This window comes from Martes martes (assembly GCF_963455335.1).
Source record: "Martes martes genome assembly, chromosome: 5".
Taxonomy (NCBI): domain Eukaryota; kingdom Metazoa; phylum Chordata; class Mammalia; order Carnivora; family Mustelidae; genus Martes; species Martes martes.
In genome coordinates this window covers 37,214,130-37,237,205 of record NC_137892.1, presented here as the reverse complement: position 1 = coordinate 37,237,205, position 23,076 = coordinate 37,214,130, and the positions used below count along the sequence as shown (strand labels likewise).

General features: G+C 35.7%; 1 protein-coding gene across 1 annotated transcript in view; it reads right to left on the bottom strand.

Annotated features, from left to right (window-relative positions):
• The window catches only part of FBXL17 (F-box and leucine rich repeat protein 17), a gene marked incomplete at its 5' end in the record, with an annotated part of 499,405 nt that overhangs the window by 455,853 nt on the left and 20,476 nt on the right, over positions 1-23,076 (bottom strand). Inside the window, one exon of the mRNA XM_080803904.1 lies at positions 19,905-20,162. Within this exon, the coding sequence (XP_080660030.1) occupies positions 19,905-20,162 (258 nt within the window). The remainder of the gene's footprint in view (positions 1-19,904; positions 20,163-23,076) is intronic.

Genomic DNA, 23,076 nt, shown 5'->3' with positions numbered 1-23,076 from the left:
ACAAAACTCCTTATAGGTTCACACACATCTGGCATTGAGAGTGCGGTTGGCATTAAACACACCAGGATTCTTTAAAGTCTATTTAGAGAGTAGTTAACCACTCAGATCCCCTCCCCATCACTGCCAAGTCCACTCTCCCACAATAGCAAAAAGATCAGAGTTCACTGGGGCAAGTAAAAGACAGGGTTCTTGGACTGGGGTACACCATGCATAGCTGACAGCAAAAGCATACTGCTGAAAATGTGGGGGTGACATGAAAGTTTATAAGGCAGAAATGAAGAAATTCAAATGAATAATTCTATAAAATATTCCAGGATGAAAGGGTATAAGCTGAAAGAGCTCACTTACATGTCCAGCACAAATGACAAAAACAGACCCATGGCAAGGCCAATCAACACAAAATGTCAGAATTAAAGAGTATAAAAAAAAAGGGGGCGCCTGGGTGGCTCAGTGGGTTAAAGCCTCTGCCTTCAGCTCAGGCCATGATCTCAGGGTCCTGGGATCGAGCCCCGCGTCGGGCTCTCTGCTCAGCAGGGAGCCTGCTTCCTCCTCTCTCTCTGCCTGCCTCTCTGCCTACTTGTGATCTCTATCAAATAAACAAATAAAATCTTTTTTAAAAAAATAAATAAATAAAAATAAAGAGTATAAAAAAAGATTCTATAGACTTCCAGAGACAAAAAGATTTCATACAAAGGATTAGGATAAAAAGGCATCGAACTTCTTAATGACAATACTGAAAGACGGCAACAGAGCAATGCCATCAAATTCTGAAGGAAAAGTACTTCAAACCTAGAATCCTATACTCAGGATTCAAACTATGAATTAAGTGTGAGGATAGAACAGAGAAATTTTCAGACTGCAAATTCTCAAAAGATTTACCTCCCATATATTCTTTATCAGGAAGCTACTAGAATCTGTCCTCTACAAAACATAAGAATACACCAAGAGAAAGAACATATGATATCTAATAGGATATCTAAAACAACTACAAGATCAGGAAACCTCAAGGATAATGGTAAAGGTTGAGATACTCAGATGACCATTACTGCAAGAGCACTTGTATGCGAAAAATCCAAAATGGAGTCTTTAGACTATCCCCAGAAAATCTGCTATGAGAAGATATATTTGACTAAGTATCTACATATCAATATACTAATGCAATTGTGGAAAATCCTTTAGCTCCATTTGTGTTAAGACCTTTAAAAAAAAATAAACTAAAGGGGACAAAAAGACATTTATTAATTTCAATAATAACAAAATTCTACAGAGAAAAAGGTATGTACATAATTGTAAAATGTAAATACCAAATACTTATGTAATCAAAATTATAAAAGAATTATGCTGGGAGGATGAGAAAATAGGAGACAAGGAAGGGTAAGTAACCTAAAATCCCATCTTCCATAGTAAGGAATCAGCCTAGATAGTCTGAAATGGATAAATCAAGAAAATATAGATGGCTTGGAAGGGAATTGCTTCTTTTTTCTGAAGAAAGTTCGATTCGCCTAATTCCTTATCTCTCTGCTGATTAGTTTGTGTTTAATGAACTGAACATGTTCAGCTCATTTCTACCCTTCTTCCTCCTGGAAACAAACTAACCACGGCAAACAAGCATCCCTTCTACATTTGCAGGCCCCTCTGCTGGCCTGGCCGGGCTGATAATGAGCAGGTCTGCTGGCTGAACTCCAGAATTAACAAGCCCATTTAACTCTAAACAATATTCTCCAATCAAGCCTTTCTGAGTAACAAAGTTGATTTGATATTTTTCCTCTGGCCCTATTCCCTTCTCTTGTTAATTTGTTCAGATCCTAGGAAGTAAAGAGGCCTCAACACCTAATCCACCAACCAAGATCACTGAAAAATACAACAGAATCTATATAGAAGGAGTGAATGAGGGGCGCCTGGGTGGCTCACTCAGTTAAGCGTCTGCCTTCAGCTCAGGTCATGATCTCGGGGTTCTGGGATCAAGCCCCACACTGGGCTCCCTGACCAGGAATCTGCTTCTCCCTCTGCCCCTCCTCCTATTCATGCATTCATCCTTTCTCTCTTAAATAAAAAAAAATATTTTTTAAAAGGGGGGGGAGGGTATCTGGTAGGGTCTTACACATTAGTTTGTGTAGCTAGGTTGGCAGAGTCGCATGTTAACACATGTAAGTCACACTGCTATAGCCTACGAGAAAGTTTTAAGCTGATTACCTGGTATTTTGACTTTAACAGGTGTCTTTGGTGGACTTATATGCAAATAAGTGACTTTCCATATAAGTAGGGGCTACATGGGTAGCCATACACAAATAAGAACAATGTGGATGGCTTCAACAGACATCAACATTAGGAGAGTCCCAGAAACTTACCAGAAAAGAGTACCTCAGGGGGTAATTACTGTCATTTATTCTCACTGCAGAAACTGATGTTCTAGTCTAGACATCACCACTGGGCATGAGAGGCAAGACTACATTTCCATGACTGCCTATCTGTACTAATCACATTACCCCAACTATAAATGTCTTAAGGTTCCAGGCTATCCAGTCACTGGAGAATCAATCATTTTACCCAGTATATTTTCCAGTTTTGCTAATGTTCAGATCTCTCAATGCTGCAACTGTCTTGTCCATTATCCATAGGAAAACATTCAGGGGGCATGAACCAAGGCTTATATGAATATCCCTGTCAACATGCCCTAAATTTAGTTCAATTACTCCTCTACCTAAAAACCATAGAAGTGGTATAGAACTCTTCTAAATGTGGAATTCTCTATTCAGAAAGACAGTACTAGAGACATTGATGCTCTGGCCCTACCAAGATGGAGAGCTCTGGCTATCAGATGGGATACAAAAAGGTTGTACTACAGAGTAAGAACCAAGCCCCAGTATAAAGCCTTTCTAAATTATTCAAGTTATAGACACTGTACTTTCCACAAATACACCATATTAAAGCATAAAACTGAGTGTAAACAAAATTAAGATTATCATACAGCAATAGTAATTTTTTTTTTTAAATCAACCTGCAGGTTCCAGTCCAGCATAGGAGGAAGCTTATAAGTTACCACTCCATACTAACAACAAGTAAAAAGCTGAACAACTGAAAAATCAACAACTCTTCTTAGAGAAGTGAGGTTACAAGGAAAACCTCTGTCCCCAAAATTGGATAGACAAAAAGATGGACATAGAAAAACAACTTGGCAGAGCAGAAACCCACTAGAAGAAACCTCTACAGGAACCAGTGCCAGGGTAGGAAACTCTAAATTATAATCCATCTCCTTCTGTATTAAGTAAATAGTTTAGTCTCATTAATTCTTATCCCAGCAAAAATTAGTACCTAAAGGATTTACAAACACCTCAAAATTATCTCCATATTACTTTCTACCTTACCAAAGAACACTCTGAAATGTTAACTAATCATCATTAGATAAAAATCCCTATCTGGGGGCGCCTGGGTGGCTCAGTGGGTTAAAGCCTCTGCCTTCGGCTCAGGTTATGATCCCAGGGTCCTGGGATCGAGCCCCACATCGGGCTCTCTGCTCAGCGGGGAGCCTGCTTCCTCCTCTCTCTCTGCCTGCTTCTCTGCCTATTTGTGATCTCTGTCAAATAAATAAATAAAATCTTTAAAAAAAAAAAAAAAATCCCTATCTGGCTGATGTTGATTAGATGAATATCATCAGTTACCTTGGTTGGGTACTGCAAAACTGCTGCCTGAGGGCCCTGCCTGGTAATGGAGATTATCAACCTTGGGGAATTTTAGCTCCAGCCACATCTCTCCATTCTCACCCAGCCTGCCCTTCATTGCTATTTCTATCTGAGGCATTCATGCCAAGTACAGTCCTAACTCTCACTCTTCACCCAAGTAAATGGTCTTATGGACCCAGCTTAAGAGGTTCTGAATTTTTATCAACATCAGTTCAGTATCTGGGTACCTGTAACAGGGACAAGTCTGATAAATAGTGATAGAAGATCCCTCTGTAACTCAGGAAGAACAATAATGTGTCAAAGGCACCCACCAGTCAACCTTGAAGGGAAGTGTTAAATGAAAAGGGTGCCAGTGGTCACTCCATCACTTAAAAGAATCCACTCCATCCACCCATTAAGCCATAGTTCATTTTCACATGTGACAGCAATCAGAACTACAAATGGACTGAAGTAAATAAATAGAAAATGGATTGTTCTTGATTCATTCTCTTCTTCTTTATGATAATCATTCAAGGTTATTCACAAATTTGCTCAAACACACTCAAAGGTATTTTTCAAATTTTTCTATAAAATGTTGGGAGGTAATTTTCCTATCCATTTCAAATTATAATTAAAATACTTACTGAACACTACACTTGAGAATTCATAATAGAGAATCTGTTTTAAGAACCCATCTGTGGAAAGCCTGGGTGGCTCAGTCAGTTAAGCAGCTGCCTCTTTGTTTCAGCTCAGATCATGATCTTAGGGTCATGAGATCAAGCCCCACACAGAGCTCCATGCTCAGTGGGGAGTCTGCTTGAGATTCTCTCACCTCCTCTCCATCCACCCCTCCCACCACTTGTTCATTCTCTCTTACTTTCTAAAATAAATAAATCTTTTTTAAAAAAGGAAGACATCTGTTATCACCAGGTAATTTTTATAATAAAACAAAACCTTAGGAAGAGTACACTTCAATGGACAATGAATCTAGACAAATGAAACCACAACAATGTTATGGGATAAAAACAAGATTAAGTTTTCCAATGCCACATGAAAGTTGCTCAAAACCATTATTAAGAAAGTATTCTTTAAAATATGCTGTCTTCACTAGAAAAGGAAAGTTATTCCTTCTACTTCCCATTCCCAATCTGTCACCACTATAATTATTATACACATGCAAATGAGAACAATGAATAAAATTCAATCCATATCTTCTAGCAACTTCACCCATCTATGTTAACTGTTCATATTTATAAAAATTATAAAAATGACAATTTTATAATTTGATTCATTAGTTTCATCATTTGTAGTACAGTGGCACAGACAATGAGATATGGAAGAAAGCAATGCAAATCTTTCAAAATGCCACTCATCTAACCCACTATAAGAACTCAAATTTGAATCTTTTCCCTACATTTATATCAACTTTGCCTTATTTTAAAAAATCCCAGGGGCACCTGGGTGGTTCAGTGGGTTAAGCCTCTGCCTTCGGCTCAGGTCATGATCTCAGGGTCCTGGGATGAAGTCCCACATCAGGCTCTCCGCTCAGTGGGGAGCCTGCTTCCCCCTCTCTCTCTCTCTGCCTGCTTCTCTGCCTACTTGTGTTCTCTCGCTCTCTGTCAAGTAAATAAATAAAAACTTTAAACATTTTTTTAATTTAAAAAAATTCCAGTCAATACAATGAAAATATGCCACATAAGCTCCCAAAATATGTGCCAATACTAATTTTCTAAAATTTTATCGGCATGGTGTTTAATTAAAATTCAGAGTAAATGAAAATTCATATATGGAATAATATATTTTAACATATATGGAATAATCATTTGATTATAATCTATTACACACTGAAATGATATTTTACTTTTTAGAAAACAGCAAGAATGCTATTTAGCACCAATTCTCCCAAAACCTCTGTCACTACTCTTTCAACTAAGAAAATATTGAGAACAAAATTTTTCCAACTTAACTTTAAAAGCACAGAAAGCTATTAAGTGTCCATCAACAGATGAATAGAAAAAATGAAGTTTATACATACAATGGAATATTATTCAGCCACGGAAAGGAATGAAACTGTTACATGCTACAACATACATAAGCCTTGAAAACATGCCAAGTGAAATAAGCCAGACACAAAATAATTAATATTGTACGATTCCGCTTATATGGGATAGCTAGAATAGGCATAGGATTCATAAAACAGAACTCAAAGCAGAGCTTACTAGAAGATGAGAGAGAAAGGCTATAAGAATACAAAATAATTGTTTAATTGGTATAGAATTACTCTTGGGAATGATGAAAAAGGCCTAGAAATAGATATTGGTGATAGTTACACAACACTGTATAGGTATTTAATGCCACTGAATTGTATGCTTAAAAATGGTTAAAATGGTAAATGCTATGTATATTTTACCACAATAAAAGATATCAACATACTGAAATAGAAAGTGCCAATAAAAGTGAGGGAAAACACTGCCAAGAAGCAGGGATGTTTGTTCCCAAATCTGTTTTTTTCTGATTGTAATTTTTATAGCATAATTATATTAAGAAATGAATGAACTGACTTAATAAGAAGAAAAAAGAAACTTGTTATAAAAACTAGGTTGAATGTTTTGCATTCAAGGAAGGTAAGACATAAAAAGCTGCTGCTGAATTAGTTGTAGGTAAGATTTTAGGTAAGACAACCATATGGTCCCCAACTTAGCATGTTTTGACCTATGATTTCTTTACTTTAAGATGGTACAAAAGCAATACACATTCAGCAGAAACCATACTTCAGATTTTGAACTTGGTCTTTTTCCAGCCTGGCAATATGAAGATACACTCTCTCGATGCTGGGCAGCAGCAGGGAACCATGGTTCCCAGTCAGGCATGTAATCACGACGGTAAACAACCAGTACACTTAAAATCATTCTAACCCATACGGCCATTCCGTTTTTCACTTTCATATAATAGCCAATAAATTACATGAGCTATTCAATACTTTATTATAAGACAAACTTTGTATTAACACAATTTTGCTCATCTGTAAGCTAATGTAAGGGTTCTGATCAAGTTTAAAGTCAGCTAGGCTATGATGTTAGGTAGGTTGGGTGTATAGAATACATTTTGGAGGTAAGTGGGTATCTTGGTTAGGTGTCCAACTCTTATTTCGGCTTGGGTCTGATCTCAGGGTCAAGAGATCCAGCGCTGGACACGCCATACTGGGCATGGAGCCTGCTTAAGATTCTCTCTCCCAGGGCACCTGGGTGGCTCAACAGGTTAAGGGTCTGCCTTCAGCTCAGGTAATGATCTCAGGGTCCTGGGATGGAGCGGCTGGCTGGCTATCTGCTCAGCAGGGAGTCTGCTTCTCTCTCTCCCTGTGCCCCTCCACCCCACCTTGTATTCTCTCTCACTCGCTTTGTGCTCTCTCTCTCAAATAAGTATATTTTTTTTTAAAATAAAAATACTCCCTCTCTTCTCCCTTTGCCCCTCCCCCTCCTCTAAAAAAATGCAAATGCATTTTTGACTTAGGGGATTTTCAATTTATGATAAGTTCACTGAATGTAATCCCATGGTAAACTGAAGAAGATCTGTACTGGAAAAATCATATCCTGAAAAAAGCTGCACTCCTATTTCATTGGTAGTCCTAAATTCCTGTACCATTTCAATGAAAAAACAACTAAAAATCATGGAGGTCACATCATTGTTATAGTTTAAGCATAAAAAGTCCAAGCTCTAACTAGTCATCTCTAACTTTAGAAAAAGGCTTTAACCCTGTATCAAAAGACAAAAGACTCATGAATTACATTATATAATTTTTTAATTAAAATGTTTATAATACACATTGATTTTTGTGACTCTATTATTTAACTGATTTTTAGTTAACTGACCAACTTCTAATCTTGGGCCCATCAAGCTTATATAATGCATACCTATACTCACAGAGTTGTTGAGAAGATTAAAAAATGAAAATGCATATAGAAATTCTAATTAACATACTGCAAGGCATATAAAAGTGCTTAATATATGTTATGTATCATTATTAATTATTATTAATGGGTAAAGAAGGAAGCTATTAGAAAACTATTCATTAGGACCCATGTAAAGGGAATGTTTCAGAAATGCCATAAAGATGAATTTCCAGGACAAAAAAATCCTCTTGGCATTATAATAAAGGCTCTACATTTCTAGTTATAGATGAAAAATACTCTCTAGTCATTGGACTCTCTAGAATTGGACATCCCAGCATAAAATCCTAAACATGACACCACATGATATGATTCAGAGATCAAGCAGAATTGAAAAAGAATATTGGCTCCATACTTTCCCAGCTATATAAACTTGAGCAAATTCCTTAACTTACAAAAGATGACATTTTTCACCTTGAAATACCACCTCAGTACTGTTGCAAAGATTCAATTGTGTAGCATATACAAAAAGCAACCAACATATATTTGTGATGCTCATTTAGAAAGAGAATACTTAAAATATCCTTTAAACATAACAGTTTGATAAAAAAGGCTTTTCAAGATCTCTAGTTTTTCAGTCTAATAAACATCAATTATCAGTATAGGGATAAGGCATGTGCCATGTCATCTAAAAAGTGGAGGGAAGAACTAAGTAGGTTTAGTATGAACTCTAGATGTCCCTGGATAGGAGTATCAGTCCTAACACTTACTACTTCACTTCAGATAAATTGCTTATAATCTCTCCGTAACTGCTTCCTCATCTATACACAAGGATTAATACCTATCTCACAGAGTAGATGTGAATTAAAAAAAAGGAATTAAACATATGAAAATATAGTAAGAATATATGAACAGTGCCTGACACATGGTAGATGCTCAATACCTGCTCATTCTCTAATTGACTGAACATCACTCGGATATATATAGACAGAACAGATGAGATTCACATTTTCCTTTATCTTATACAAATCTGGAACCTAAAAACAGGTATTCCTTTTTCTCCTTTGTGGTAAAATATATAGAACATAAAAACGGCTATTTTACTCATATTTAGGTATTTAATTCAATGACATTAATTACATTCACAGTGTTATGCAACCATCACCCATATCTATTTCCAAATCACCCAAACTCTTTACCCATTAAGCAACAACTCCCCACTTCCTAATTCCCCCAACCCCTGAAAACCTCTATTTATGTTACATCTCTATTAATTTGTCTATTTTAGATTATTTTATATAAGTAGAATCCTACTATGTTTGTTCTTTGTGTCTAGCCTATTTAACTTTGCATGTTTTCAAGGTTCATTCATGTGGTAACCTGTATCAGCATTTCATTCCATTATATGGCTGAAGAATATTCCATTACACATATATATATTTTGTTTACTCATTCATCTCTTAATGGACATTTGGGTTGTTTCCACACCTTGACTTTTTTGAATAATGTTGCTATGAAAATTAATATAAATAAGTACCTATTTCAGTCACTGTTTTCAATTACGTGGGGTATATATTTAGGGTAGAAGTGTTAAGTCATATGGTAATTCTGTGTTGAATCTTTTGAGGAACCACCAAAATGTTTTCCACACCAGGTGCGCCACTTTACATTCCCATCAGCAATGTACAAAATTCTAATTCCTCCAAATCCAAAGCAACACTTTGTTATTTTCTCTTTTTTTGGGTTTGTTTGGACTTATTTATATCAGAGCAGGTATAAAGTGGCATCTCACTGTGGTTTTTATTTGCAATTCTCTAATGGCTAATGATGTTGAGCATGTTTTCATGGTACTCTTAGCCATTTGTATCTCTTCTTTGGATAAAAGTATATTCAAGTATTTTGCCCATTTTTCAATTGAGTTCTTGGAAGGGGTTTTGTTGATCTTGAGCTGTAATAGTCCTTTAGATATTCTAGATACTAAACCTTTTTCAGATACACGATTTGTAAATATTTTCTCCATTTTGTGGGTTCCCTGTTCATTCTCTTCAGAATATTCACTGAAACACAGGTTTTTAATTTTAATCAAGTCCAGTTTATGTTTCTTACATTGTTGCCTATGCTTTTGGTGTCATATTTAAGAAATTATGACCAAATCCAAGGTCATAAAGATATACACTTATACTTTCTTTAGAATGAGAAATGGAGCCTGAAGATATGACTGAATTGCTGCAATCTCATGATAAAACATTAACAGATAAAGGGTTCCTTTTTTTTTTTTAAGATTTTATTTATTTATTTGACAGAGATCACAAGTAGTCAGAAAGGGAGGCATAGAGAGAGAGGGGGAAGCAGGTTCCCTGCAGAGCAAAGAGCCCGACACGGGGCTCAATCCCAGAACCCTGGGATCATGACCTGAGCCGAAGGCAGAGGCTTAACCCACTGAGCCACCCAGGTGCCCCTAAAGGATTCCTTCTTATGGATAAGCAAAGAAAGTAGTTTCTTTTATAATTTTATTTTTTTGAGATTTTATTTATTTATTTGAAAGAGAGAGAGAGATCACAAGTAGGGAGAGTCAGGCAGAGACAGAGTGGGGGAAGCAGACTCCCTGCTGAGCAGAGAGCTCAATGCAGGCCTTGATCCCAGGACCCTGGGATCATGACCTGAGCCAAAGGCAGAGGCTTAACCCACTGAGCCACTCAGGCGCCCAGAAAGTAGTTTATAAGATGGAATCTACTCCTAATGAAGATGCTGTGAAACCTGTTGAAATGCCAGAAAAGGATTTAGAACATTACATAAACTTAGTTGATAAGTAGCAGCAGGGTTTGAGAGGACTGACTTCAATTTTGAAAGAAGTTCTGCTGTGGGTAAAACGCTATCAAACATCATTGCATACTACAGAGAAATCATTCAAGAAAGAAAAAGCAACTGATGAAGCAAATTTCACTACAGTCTTATTTAAGGAACTGCCACAGCCACCCCAAACTTAAGCAACCACCGCCCTGATCAGTGCCAACAACATGGAGACAAGACCCTCCGCCAGCAAAAAGATTATGACTCCCTGAAAGCTCAGATGACAGCTAGCACTCTTCAACAATAAAGTAGCTTTTAATTACAGTGTATGTACATTATTGTTTTAGACATAATGCTACTGCATACTTAGTAGACTACAATTTGGTGTAAGCTTAACATTTATATGCACTGGGAAATCAGATTCATTTGACTTGCTTTACTACAATATTCACTTTACTGTGGTGCTCTGGAACCTGCAAAATCTCTGAGGTATGCTGCTGTATAAAACCATATCATCTGCAGACTGAGATAGCCTGACTTCTTCTTTTCCAATTTTAAAGCCTTTCATTTCTTTTTCTTGCCTAGTTACTCTGGCTGGAATTTCCAGTACAATATCAAAGAGAAATAGCAAAAGTGGGCATCCTGGTTTTGTTCCTGAACTTAGAGGAAGTTTTCAATTACCAATGAGTTTTCAATTCACCATTGAGTATGGTATTAACCATAGTTTTGTTATAAATGGGCTTTATTATGTTGAGGAAGTATCTTTCTATTCCTTGCTTATTGAGTGATTTTATCATGGAAAGGTATTGGAATCACCAAATGCATTTTCTATACCAATTAAGATGATTATGTTTTTCTTCCCCCATTCTAGTAATGTGGTATATCAGATAAATCAAGTTTTATATACTGAGCCACACTTGCAATCAAGGAATAAATCACTTTCATATACTGCTGGCTTCTGTTTGCTATTTTGTTGAGAATTTTTGCATTTATACTCATCAAGGATATTGGTCTGTAGTTGTCTTTTCTGATAGTTCCCTGCCTGGCTTCAGAATCAGGGTAATACTGGCCTCAGAGGAGTCAGGAAGTACTACTGCCTCTTAAACATTTTGGAAGAGTTTAAGGAGGAATTATATTAACTCTTTACATGTTTGAGCAAATCCACCGGAGAAGCCATCTGGTCTCTGTCTTTTCTTTGTTGGGAGCATTTGTATTACTGGTTCAATCTCCTTACTTGTTGTAAGTCTATTCAGATTTTCTATGTCTTCTTGAGTTTGTTTTTGTAATTTGTGTATTTCTAGGAATATTCCCATTTTATTTAGGCTCTCCAGTTTGTTAGTGTATAATTGCTCATCATTTTCTTACAGAATCCTTTTTATTTCTATGAAGTTGGTGGTAATGTTCATGCTTAAATTTCTACTTTAGTCAATTAAGTCTTCCCTCTTTTTTTCTTAGACTACTTAAGTTTGTCATTTTTGTTAATATTTTCAGAAAAACTAGTTTTTCTCTACAGTTCTTTTTTCCATTTCATTTATTGCTGTTCTGATCATTACTGCCTTCCCTCTGCTAACTTTGAGTTTAGTTTGCTCTTCTTTTTCAAGTTCCTTCAGGTATACATTTAGATTACTAATTTCAGATTTTTCTTCCTTTGTTTTTTTGGTTACTTTAGATTTTTCTTCCTTTGTAATGTAAGCTTTCACAACCATGAATTTCCCTCTGAGCACTGCTTTTGTTCCATCTCATAACTTTTGGTATATTGCATCCTAATTTTCATTCACTTCAAGGTATTTTCCAATTTCTCTTATGATTTCCTCTATGACCCACTGATCATGTAAGAGTGTTTTGTTTAATTTCCATACATTTACATGTTTTTGAGTTCTCCTTTTATGACTGATTTCTAGATTTGTTTCATTGTGATCACAAAAGACACTTGCATGATTTTTTTAAATGCTTTCACCTTCACAATCTTTTTTTTTTTTAAAGATTTTATTTATTTATTTATTTGACAGAGATCACATGTAGGCAGAGACGCAGGCAGAGACAGAGAGAGCAGGAAGCAGGCTCCCTGCCGAGCAGAGAGCCCGACGCGAGGCTCGATCCTAGGACCCCGAGATCATGACCCGAGCCGAAGGCAGAGGCCTCAACCCGCTGAGCCACCCAGGCATCCCACACTTGCATGATTTTAATCTTTTTGAACTTACTACTTCTTTTGTGGTCCAAATATGGTCTAATCTTGAAAATGTTCCACATGCCCTTGAAAACTATATATTTTCTGTTGTACAGTGTATTACATAGGTCTGTTACGTATAATTGGTTTAGAGCATTGTTCAAGTCCTGTATTTCCTTGTTGATCTTCAGTCTGATGGTTCTATTCTTCACTGAAATGCAGTATTAAAATCTCCAGTTATTAATGGAGAACTATCTATCACTCCCTTCAAATCTTTCCATTTCTGCTTCATATATTATACTCTGTTAAGCACATATGAATTGTTCTATTTTCCTGAGGAATTAAAAGTTGCATCAATACATAGCGAGCTTCACTGTCAGCTGCAAAACTTTTAACTTAAAATTGATTTTTTTTCTGACAATATAGCTACTCTAATTCTCTTTGGTTTTTAGCATTTGAATGGACTTTTCCACCCTTTTACTTTCAACCTCATTCTGTCTGTATCTAAAAATGAGACTACTGGGGCACCTGCATGGCTCAGTCCGTTAAGTTATCTGCCTTCATCTCAGGTCATGATAGGAAGTACCGGAATCCAACCCTGCATCAAGTCCTCACTCAGCGGAAAGTCAGCTTCTCCCTCTCACCTTCCCACCTCTCATGCTCTCTCTCACTCTCTCTCTCAAATAAATAAATAAAAATCTTTAAAAATAAATGAAATAAAATGAGACTCTTATAGACATTATATTCATGGTTGATTTTTTTTTATTCATTCTGCCAATCTTTGTCTTTTAGAGTTTAATCTATTTAACTTTTTTTTTAAAGTAGACTCCACACCCATTATGGGGCTTGAACCCATGACCTTGAGATCAAGAGTTGCATGCTTGGGGTGCCTAGCTGGCTCATTTGGAAGATCATGCGACTCTTGATCTCAGGGTTGTGAGTTCAAGCCCCATGTTGAGTGTACAGATTAGTTAAAAATAAAACTTTTTTTTTTAAGAGTCACAAAGAAAAATAAATAAATATAAAATTTTAAAAAAGTCAGAGAGTGCCTGGCTGGCTCAGTCAGTAGAGCATGCAAATCCTGATCTCAGGGGTTGTTAAGTTCAAAGCCCACACTGAGCAGGGAGCCTACTTTAAAAAAGAAAATGGGTCACATGCTTTACCGACTGAGCCAGCCAGGTGCCCCAATTAACAATCTTAACTTAAAGTAACCACTGATAGGGATTTATTTCTACCATTAAAAAAATATTTGTTGGGGTGCCTGGGTGGCTCAGTGGGTTAAGCCTCTGCCTTCAGCTCAGGTCATGATCTCAGGGTCCTGGGATCGAGTCCTGCATCGGGCTCTCTGCTCGGCAGGGAGCCTGCTTCCTCTTCTCCCTCTCTGCTTGCCTCTCTGCCTACTTATGATATCTCTGTCAAATAAATAAATAAAATCTTTAAAAAAATTTTTTTTTGTTTACTGCACGTCTTCCATGTTTTTTGTTCCTCAATTCCTCCATCACTACATTTTTTGTATTTTATAGATTTTATGCAGTATACCATTTTATTCTCTCCCCATTACTTTCCTGCACATATTTCAGTTATTTTCTTAATGGTTACCATGGAGACTGCAATTAACATCTTAAGCTTATAATAGCATAATCTGAATAATATAGTTTCAACAGTATACATTCTGTTGGTGTATGTCTCTACCCCTTCTACTGAAATTGTTATCAGATTACATTTTTACATATTATATGCTCATTAATATAAATTTTTAATTCTTATTCTACACATCTGCTTTTTTAATCACATAAGACAAAATAAGGAGTTACAAACCAAAAATGAAGTAAAACTGTCTTTTATATTTACTTATGTAGTTATCATGTTCTTTTTTCTTCATTCAGCTTTCAGTTACTAGTTAGTGTCCTTTTATTCAGCCTGAAGGACTCTTCTTAGCATTTCTTGTAGGGCAGGTCTACTAACAATGAATTCCCTCGATTTTTAAAAAAAATTTTTTTTAATTTTTTAAGTAACCTCTACACCCAGTGTGGGGCCTTAATCTACAATACCGAGATTGAGAATCACATGTCCACTGACTGAACCAGGCAGGTGCCTCTCCCTCAATTTCTATTTATCTTATTGTTGCCTTCACTACTGAAGGACAGTTTTGCCAGACATAGAATTCTTGGTTGATATTTCTTCTCTCAGCACTTTAAGTACATCAGTCCATTGCTTTCTGGTTCCCATGGTTTTGTACGAGAAATCAATTGTTAGTCTTATCAAGGACCCCTTGTATGCTAGAAGTCACTACTCTTGTTGCTGCTTTCAAGATTTTCTATTTGTCATTGGCTTTTGACAATTAACTATTATGTGTCTCATTGTAGGTCTCTTTGAAATTAAACTACTTGGAGCTCGTTGAGTTTCTTGGATATATAGATTCATATCTTTCAACAAATTTTATACATTTTGGTCATTATTTCTCCAAATATTCTTCTTGCCTCTTCCTTTCTCCCTTCTCCTTCTGGGACTACCATAATACAAATCATGTTCTGCTTTATGTTATCTCACAGATCCTTTAGGCTCTATTCACTTTTCTTTACTCTTTTTTTCTTTCTCTTCTCAGACACAATAAGTCACTTTGTCCTATCTCTAGGTTCACTGATTCTTTCTTCTGCCTGCCCTCACTTAATGTTGCATTCCTCTAGCATATTTTTTAATATCAGTTATTATACTTTCCAGCTTCAGAATTACTACTAAGTTACCTTCAATAATTGCTAAATCTTTGTTGATATTCTCAATTTTTTCATACATCACTTCCTAGAATTCTTTGTCTCAGTTGCTAGAACTTGTAGTTGTTTGTCTATGCTTTCCCTTAACTCTTGGAGCATGTTTGTAATAACTGATCTAAAATACTTGCTAATGTCTGGACTTCCTCAACAATTGTTTCTATCATTTTTTTTTCTTTGAGTGAGCCATTCTTTCCTGTTTCTTTGCATAACCTTGTGGTTTTTGTTGTTTTTGAAACCTGGACATTCAGATATTATATTTTAACGTCGTAACTTCTATAATTATTAAAGGTCTAGCTTGTGTTCAGCCAGTGTTTTGACTGATATTTTCTTGAACACAAAGAACTTAAAAACAAAACAAAACAAAATGAAATGAAATGAAACAAAAACAAACATTTCTCCTAGTCTTTACAGACTGGTTTTGTGCTGGAGTATTCCTTTAATACTTAGGCATGCCATTTACAACTCTGCCTTGGCCTTCACTTCCTGCAACAAGCCTAGACATGAGCCGGGGAGAGTTTAAGGGTTCCTCAAGGTACTTCCTGAGCGTGAGTCCTGCCCTGGGCATGCACATGGCTTTCTAAATTCCCCTGTATACCCTGGCACTTTGACTGTTCCAATTTCCCAAAGGAATTCTCTACCTGACTTTTCTCCTCAGGTCTAAGGTATGACTAGGCATAATCTTTTGCCCTAAGCATCTGCAGGTTTCCATTTGCCTTACAGTGCTTCAATCAATGCCCACTGCTTCTCTAGCCTCAGTTAGGTGAAACAGATGGAAGGACCTTTCATCAATCCTTCAAGAAGCTCCCAGTCAGGTTAGAATAGGTAAGGATGATAATTTTTTAATAAACTCTGCTTTGCTCCCTCTGGAACCAGGCTGCTATCTTCATGACTGTTGACAAGCTGGAGAGGGTAGGGGACACAAACAAGTAAAAATGCCACAAAGCTTTCCTACCATTTTTTAACTGCCTTTTCCTTGGTTCAACATTCACTTGGTTGCTCAAAAGCACAGATGTTTTTCCAGAGTTCTGGCAAAGTTGGTTCTAACAGTCTCTGCTTGTTTTTTTGTTTCTGTTGAGTAGTAAGATTTTGGAACTGCCTACTCTTTTACTTTGCAGATGTCACTCTAAATATTTATACTTAAAGACCTAAAAACTCATTATAAAGCAAGACTGAAATTTACTAATGCTACATTTATTAATTGGATACCATTTTAATCTGAGGAGATACCTCTAGTGAATATTTCCAAATTTCTATAGAAATTCATGAATTGGGGGCGCCTGGGTGGCTCAGTGGGTTAAAGCCTCTGCCTTCGGCTCAGGTCATGATCCCAGGGTCCTGGGATCGAGCCCCACATCAGGCTCTCTGCTCAGTGGGAAGCCTGCTCCCCTTCCTCTCTCTCTGCCTGCCTCTCTGCCTACTTGTGATCTCTGTCAAATAAATAAATAAAATATTAAAAAAAAAAAAAAGAAATTCATGAATTGTATTAATTGGCTAAAATCAAATACAAGCAGTCACATAAAAGATTAACTTAATGGGTACAAATTCTGAGATTTCTTTGAATACTATGGCTATCACTATCTCTTGTTTACTGGCAAGTGTTAGATGGCAATGAAATACTAGAAAAACTCAAAGAGCTTATTATTCTTAATGCTTCTCCCCTCCAAAAATGTTATTGTAGTTTTAAAAGATGTACATAACAGAAATTATATTCCATTGGTAAAATTACTTGGGAGTTATTTTTATGGAAATAAAAATACCACGATTTCAAGGCAGTATTTCACCTAAGTTTAAGAAATGTTGTTAAGTAGAATGCAATACTTAAAATACTAAAATTTAGATCCATCAGAACTCCAAATTGAAATACTTACTATGTAACTACTTTTATAAACACATAGAACTCAAAAATACATTCATGTATTTGCTAAAGTCAATTAAAATTATAGCTGTTATGAAAAAAATATAAAGACGTTATCATAAATACATGTATACCACTCTAAAACATTTGTCAATTTTTACTAACAGAAGAGAGGGTAAAAACCCCAAAACCCTACAACTTTAACTGCAGGGATCAACCACTCAATCAAATACTATATTTGAAAGAGAAAAAGGAAAAAAAAAATCCAAGGAAAATCCATCAATCATGAACAGTTCCATTCTAGGTCTTGTGAAACTTTATATAATATTTCTAAATTGTTTGTTCACTAAAACTATAGCATACTCCATAGCACACCTCATCAAACACCAATGGGACATGAAATAAATTTACTGAGTAGGTGGGTCAAGGCCAACATTTATATAACATAATAGTACAGAACAGAAAACATTAATGTGTGCTGTACATAATGCCATAGCATTATTGCTTCACAAAACTTTTATTCTACTTTATGTATATATGAAAGCCATTCTCTTTCTACTAAACCACAACACTATTCCATCAGAAAAAAAGAAGCTAAAATAAGACACACCCTGCTACAGTACATTGAGCATAGGAAAGTATTATATATAGGAAAGTATATGTAAGAAAGTATACTGAAATGAGGTTCCTTTGTAGTTAGTTAACGTAATTTAATTACTTAAGAAAGTTACTTACGGATGAAAAAGATTTAGATTTTTTTAACACTTTTACCTGGATTATTACCTCACCTATAACTATAATTCAGAAACCATAAAAATCTGAATTAAACATCTAATTTATCATAAATTAAGGTTTCAAAATACCTTACATTCTAGGGAAGAGTTAATGTAACTAATCTCAAATTTGTAAAGATAGATAAATTAATGATACTTGACTGGTATATTTAAGTCTAGCTCCTTAAAGGACTTCTTATTTTCCCTCTATTTCAACCATAACTATGGATCTTATTCTTATAGGAACACCCTCAATGGTCTGCTCAACTGGTACCTATTCATATTATATCATATTTAAATATACAACAAATTTAGTCCATTTCTTCATAAATACAACTTTAAAAATGTTTCATTGAGAAGTATAATTTGCTGGGACATTTATATCACAAAAAAGTCATACCATGTCAATAAAATTTATAATTTCCCCATTAAAGATAATTTTGTTCTAATACATTTAAGAACTCCATATTGCAGGGCACTTGGGTGGCTCAGTCGGTTCAGTGTCTGCCTTCGGCTCAGGTCATTATCTCAGGGTTCTGGGATCAAGCCCTGCGTTGAGCTCCCTGCTCAGTGGGGAATCTGCTTCTCCCTCTCCCTCTGCCCCTCCCCACTGCTCATGCCCATGCTCTCTCTTTCCAATAAATAAATAAAATCTTTAAAAAAAAAAAAAAAAACTCCATGCTGCTAGTGAGTAATCCTATATATAACAGAAATGGATCAGGACAAATATTAAACCAAGTAACACTGTTATTGCCCAATTTCCCTTTGCAGACAAAGCAGACTTCCATATACATTTTAGCATTCTAATATATAAATTAGACTGACACACCCAGTACTATTTAGGACAGAATATTCTCAAATTTCATCTAATACCAAGCTTTCAGTTAATTCATATGTAGTGTTTAAATTAAGGGCTTTTCAATTTATTTCTAAGTTCATCTCAGATCAGATTTAAATCTAGGCCTTTACTGATACTCTGCTTTTATTGGGAAAAGTAAGAACAGCACCCCAATTCTGAATTTAAACATTAATCCTGACAAAGTTCTTGAATGAAATTATTAATTCTTTCTTCCAAAAATGTTTGCCAAAGGAACGGTAAGTAGAATGGCAAATGTGCATGGCCTCTGCCCTCAATAGAGCAGGTCCCTTTTTTCAAGGTCTTTCAAAGGAGATCTTTAGTCTATTGGAGTGGAATAGTAGAAAAATGGAAGAGATTTTGAAGAACCCAGGCTTTAAATCCCAACTCCATCATTTGCTAAACATTAGGTAAGTTAATTAAATCTCTCTAAGCCTTAATTTCTTCCTTCACAAAATGAGTTTAATACAAACTATTTCACAAAGTTATTTCAGGGGTTAAATGTTAAAATACAGTAAGTGCCTACTAAAATAGCGGGAACATTACTAAATATTCGCAAATGCAGGGCCTGGCACATGGAATCCATTCAATATTCACTGAATAAATAATCCACTCTGAGACAAGAAATCTTAAATGCCATTTCCAAAAGAAATGCATCAAAGAAAAAACACAAGTAACAGTATTTTTAATACAATTTTTGGTCTAAAAATAGGTAATTACCACCCTTTACTTCATTTTATACTCTTTAATTTGGAAATCATTTATGCCTTAAAACATATATTTTAAAGCACATAAGCGAATCACCTAGTAACATAAAAGGGGAATTAAAAGTTAATTTTTAAAATGTCATGCTGACCCAAACTGCACACTACTGGTACCTAAAGCAAAATTTGGTATAAAATTTAAGTAACAAAAGAATAAATAAATGGCTTGTCACAGAAGTTCAGGCACTCACTACAAAACACAACAAAGTTAACTTATCAATTATAACCATGACATTCTAGTTCACTAAAATAAACATTTATGGGTACAAAAAAAAAGGTGGCTTATTCTAGTCTCTGCACATTATTTTTAACATAATAATCTTTTAAAGCAAACATTTTGAGTTAATCAGAGTAGAATCATTTTATAGATGCTAAAATTTACCTGTTTGAGTCCTTCATCAGTAAGTTTGTCCTGGTTGCCTACATGAACTTTCTGAAGTAAAGGACAGTGAGAGGCAACCGCAATAATAGAAGTGTCAGAAAGCTGTTTACACCTGTAGGCTGTATACCTAAGAAGTCCAGGACACTTAAATGCTAGAACACATACGCCAGTATCTGACATACTGCGACAATCAGAAATGTTGATTTCAATTATATTCTGACTTCTTGATGCAATTTTTTCCAATAATTCATCAGTGACCTATGAGAGAAAAAAAGCAATAAATTTAAAATTTTGCTACAAGAAACTTACTTTCTATTCTTTTATTAAATTTTCCCTAGTAAATAATATAATAGCACAATCAAAAGAAAACCTTATTTAATATTAAAGCATAACAAGAACTGTGGTATAATACAAAATACATGCTTGGTCTTTTTCCTAGTTCCTGGAACAGAGCTCCTAAAATTCTTGGAATTTCCTGATTAAGAGGAGTCTCTTTTCTTATTCATAACAAGCCCCTTTTGACCACACAGGAGTTTGTACTAATGAAATGATTTAAGTTGAGGCTCCCCAAAAGCTTCATGTTGGGGTCTGGTCACCAGAAAGACCAAACACCATGTGATTAGAGGGTGGTAACTTTCAGCTCCAAATCCTGATTTCCTAGGAGGGTAGGTGAGCTAGAGATTAGGTTATAAAAACACTTGAACATTGAGATTTGAAGAGCTTCTGGGTTAGTGAACACCTTAAAGTACTGGGAGGGTGACATGCCCACAGACCAAATGGAAGCGCCACATCTTCTCTTCTCCCTCTCCCGCCCCACCAACTTAGGTTGTCCTATGCATGTTTTCCACCTGGCCAGTCCTGAGCTGTATCCTTTACAATAAACCAGTAAATCTAAGTATTTTCCTGAGTTCTGCAAGTCATTCTAGCAAATTACCAAATCTGAGAAAATGGTCAAGGGAACTCCTGAATTAACAGCTAGTCAGTGAGAAGCACAGGGAACTCCTGGGACTTGTGACAGGCCTACGAAGTGGAGACAGTCTTACGGGACTAAGCCAATAACCTGTGAGGCTTTGCACTAACCCCAGGAGTTACCTTCAGAATTGAACTGAATTCTTGGACTCCCAGCTGTTGTCAGAGATTTTGTTAGAATGAAAAAACTCCAAACATTTGGTGTCGGAAGTGCTATCGAGAACACCAAGCAAGAATATATGTGTTAGTTTTCTTAAAAGCCTAAAGATCTATCCTTACTAGGAAAGTTACTTTAACTTTCAAACTCACCAAAAACTCCCCATAAACAAAACTGTATTGAGATTTTAAATGTTTTATTGTATATTTTTAGCCCAGCAAATGGTGTATATCAGTCATTATGCTCTTTTGAATTGTAATTTATTATACCTAATCAAATTAGGAGATACCTGCCACAAAATATAAATTTTAATTTTACTACTTACTTCAGAATACTACCACATATATACCTAATTCATAGATAAGAAAATACATCATTTTGTTTATCAGCACACCAAAGATTACATACAAATGTCCATATCAAATAGCTCTTATCAGAAAACTCCAAACTAAATACAAGTAACCTTAAAATTCATGTGGTTAAAAACTCACACGGTCATCTGAATTTCAAACATAATTTTAAAAAAATCAACCTCTACATATTCCCTACCCAATCACGGAATGAATAAATCACAGGGATGAAAGGTATAGCATAGGGAATATAGTCAATGGTGTGGCAATAGCACTGTATAGTGATGAGTGCAGCATAACATACAGAATTGTCAAAGCGCTATATTATATACCTGACACTAACGTTAGCATTGTACATCAGGTAAACTTCAACAAAAAAATAAATAAATAAAAATTTAAAAGAAAACAAAGTTAGTATTATTCAAGTCACTTGAGGATAAATAATGATGAAAGAAAGTGCACATGATGAAATTTAAAACAGAAGAATGTGTTCAGGAATACTAAGTAAGAGCCAAGGTTGCAACTACCTTTATACTTGTTGGAAAAAGCAAAAAAATGCAGACAAATAGCTCAGATATCCAAGACTAATGAAGTAAAGAGCCAATGTATTATTTCACATTACTTCTTTCCACTCTTCCAGCCACAATTAGCTAAATACTCACCATTTTCCTAGACAGAAATTTCATGGACCCAAGCAGGGAAATGACTAATTCTGTAATTATTTCAAGCTCTAACCAATGAGGCAGAAAAACAAAAAGGAACTTACATACAAATGCTCAGGAAAATTTGCTTATTTTGTTTAAAGTGAATGAGTTATACACACACACACACACACACACACACACACACAAACTACCAGTAGTGTGCTGAATTTGGCTTGTACAAACTTACAAGAGCCTGTAACATGTACCTCTTTCCAAATCAGTGATTTCATTGCATTCAGTGATACCACACTGGTAGCCTGAAATTGGCCATGGTGGGAGCATCTGTACCACAAAAATGAGCAAATACTATAATACACAGCTTTCTATTTGTTTGTTTTGAAAGCTAGTTATTCAACATGTACCAGCACACCACTTACCTAAAAATATCATGGAAGGATTTGGAGCAGGTTCAGCACTCCAATAAAATCGTATTCTTTTTGGATATTTTTATGTATTCTTAATGCAAAATACTAACAACCACGTCTAAAAGAGGAATCCAACAAGTACAACAAATTATATGAAATAAACACTACTAACTCTATCTTTTTTCCAAATTTATGCCACCATATAGACACACACTAGGCAGCCAGGCAATAAAGAAGACTGGAAAATTAAAACAAGATACATTAGTCCATTCTGCTTCTAAATCTTCAACTATAAAAACTGTATAAGAATATTTATACTAGGGGCACTTGGGTGGCTCAGTGGGTTAAGCCTCTGCCTTCGGCTCAGGTCATGATCCCAGGGTCCTGGGATCAAGCCCCATATTGGGCTCTCTGCTCAGCAGGGAGCCTGCTTCCCCCTCTCTCTCTGCCTGCCTGTCTACTTGTGATCTCTCCCTCTCTGTCAAATAAATAAAATCTTGAAAAAAAAATTTATACTATTCACCTATAACAATATTTTAGAATACTATTAATAGTGTAATAATAATATATTAAAAGGAATAATAATAGTATCAACTCATAACAATGTTAGAAGGATAAAATCCTTTA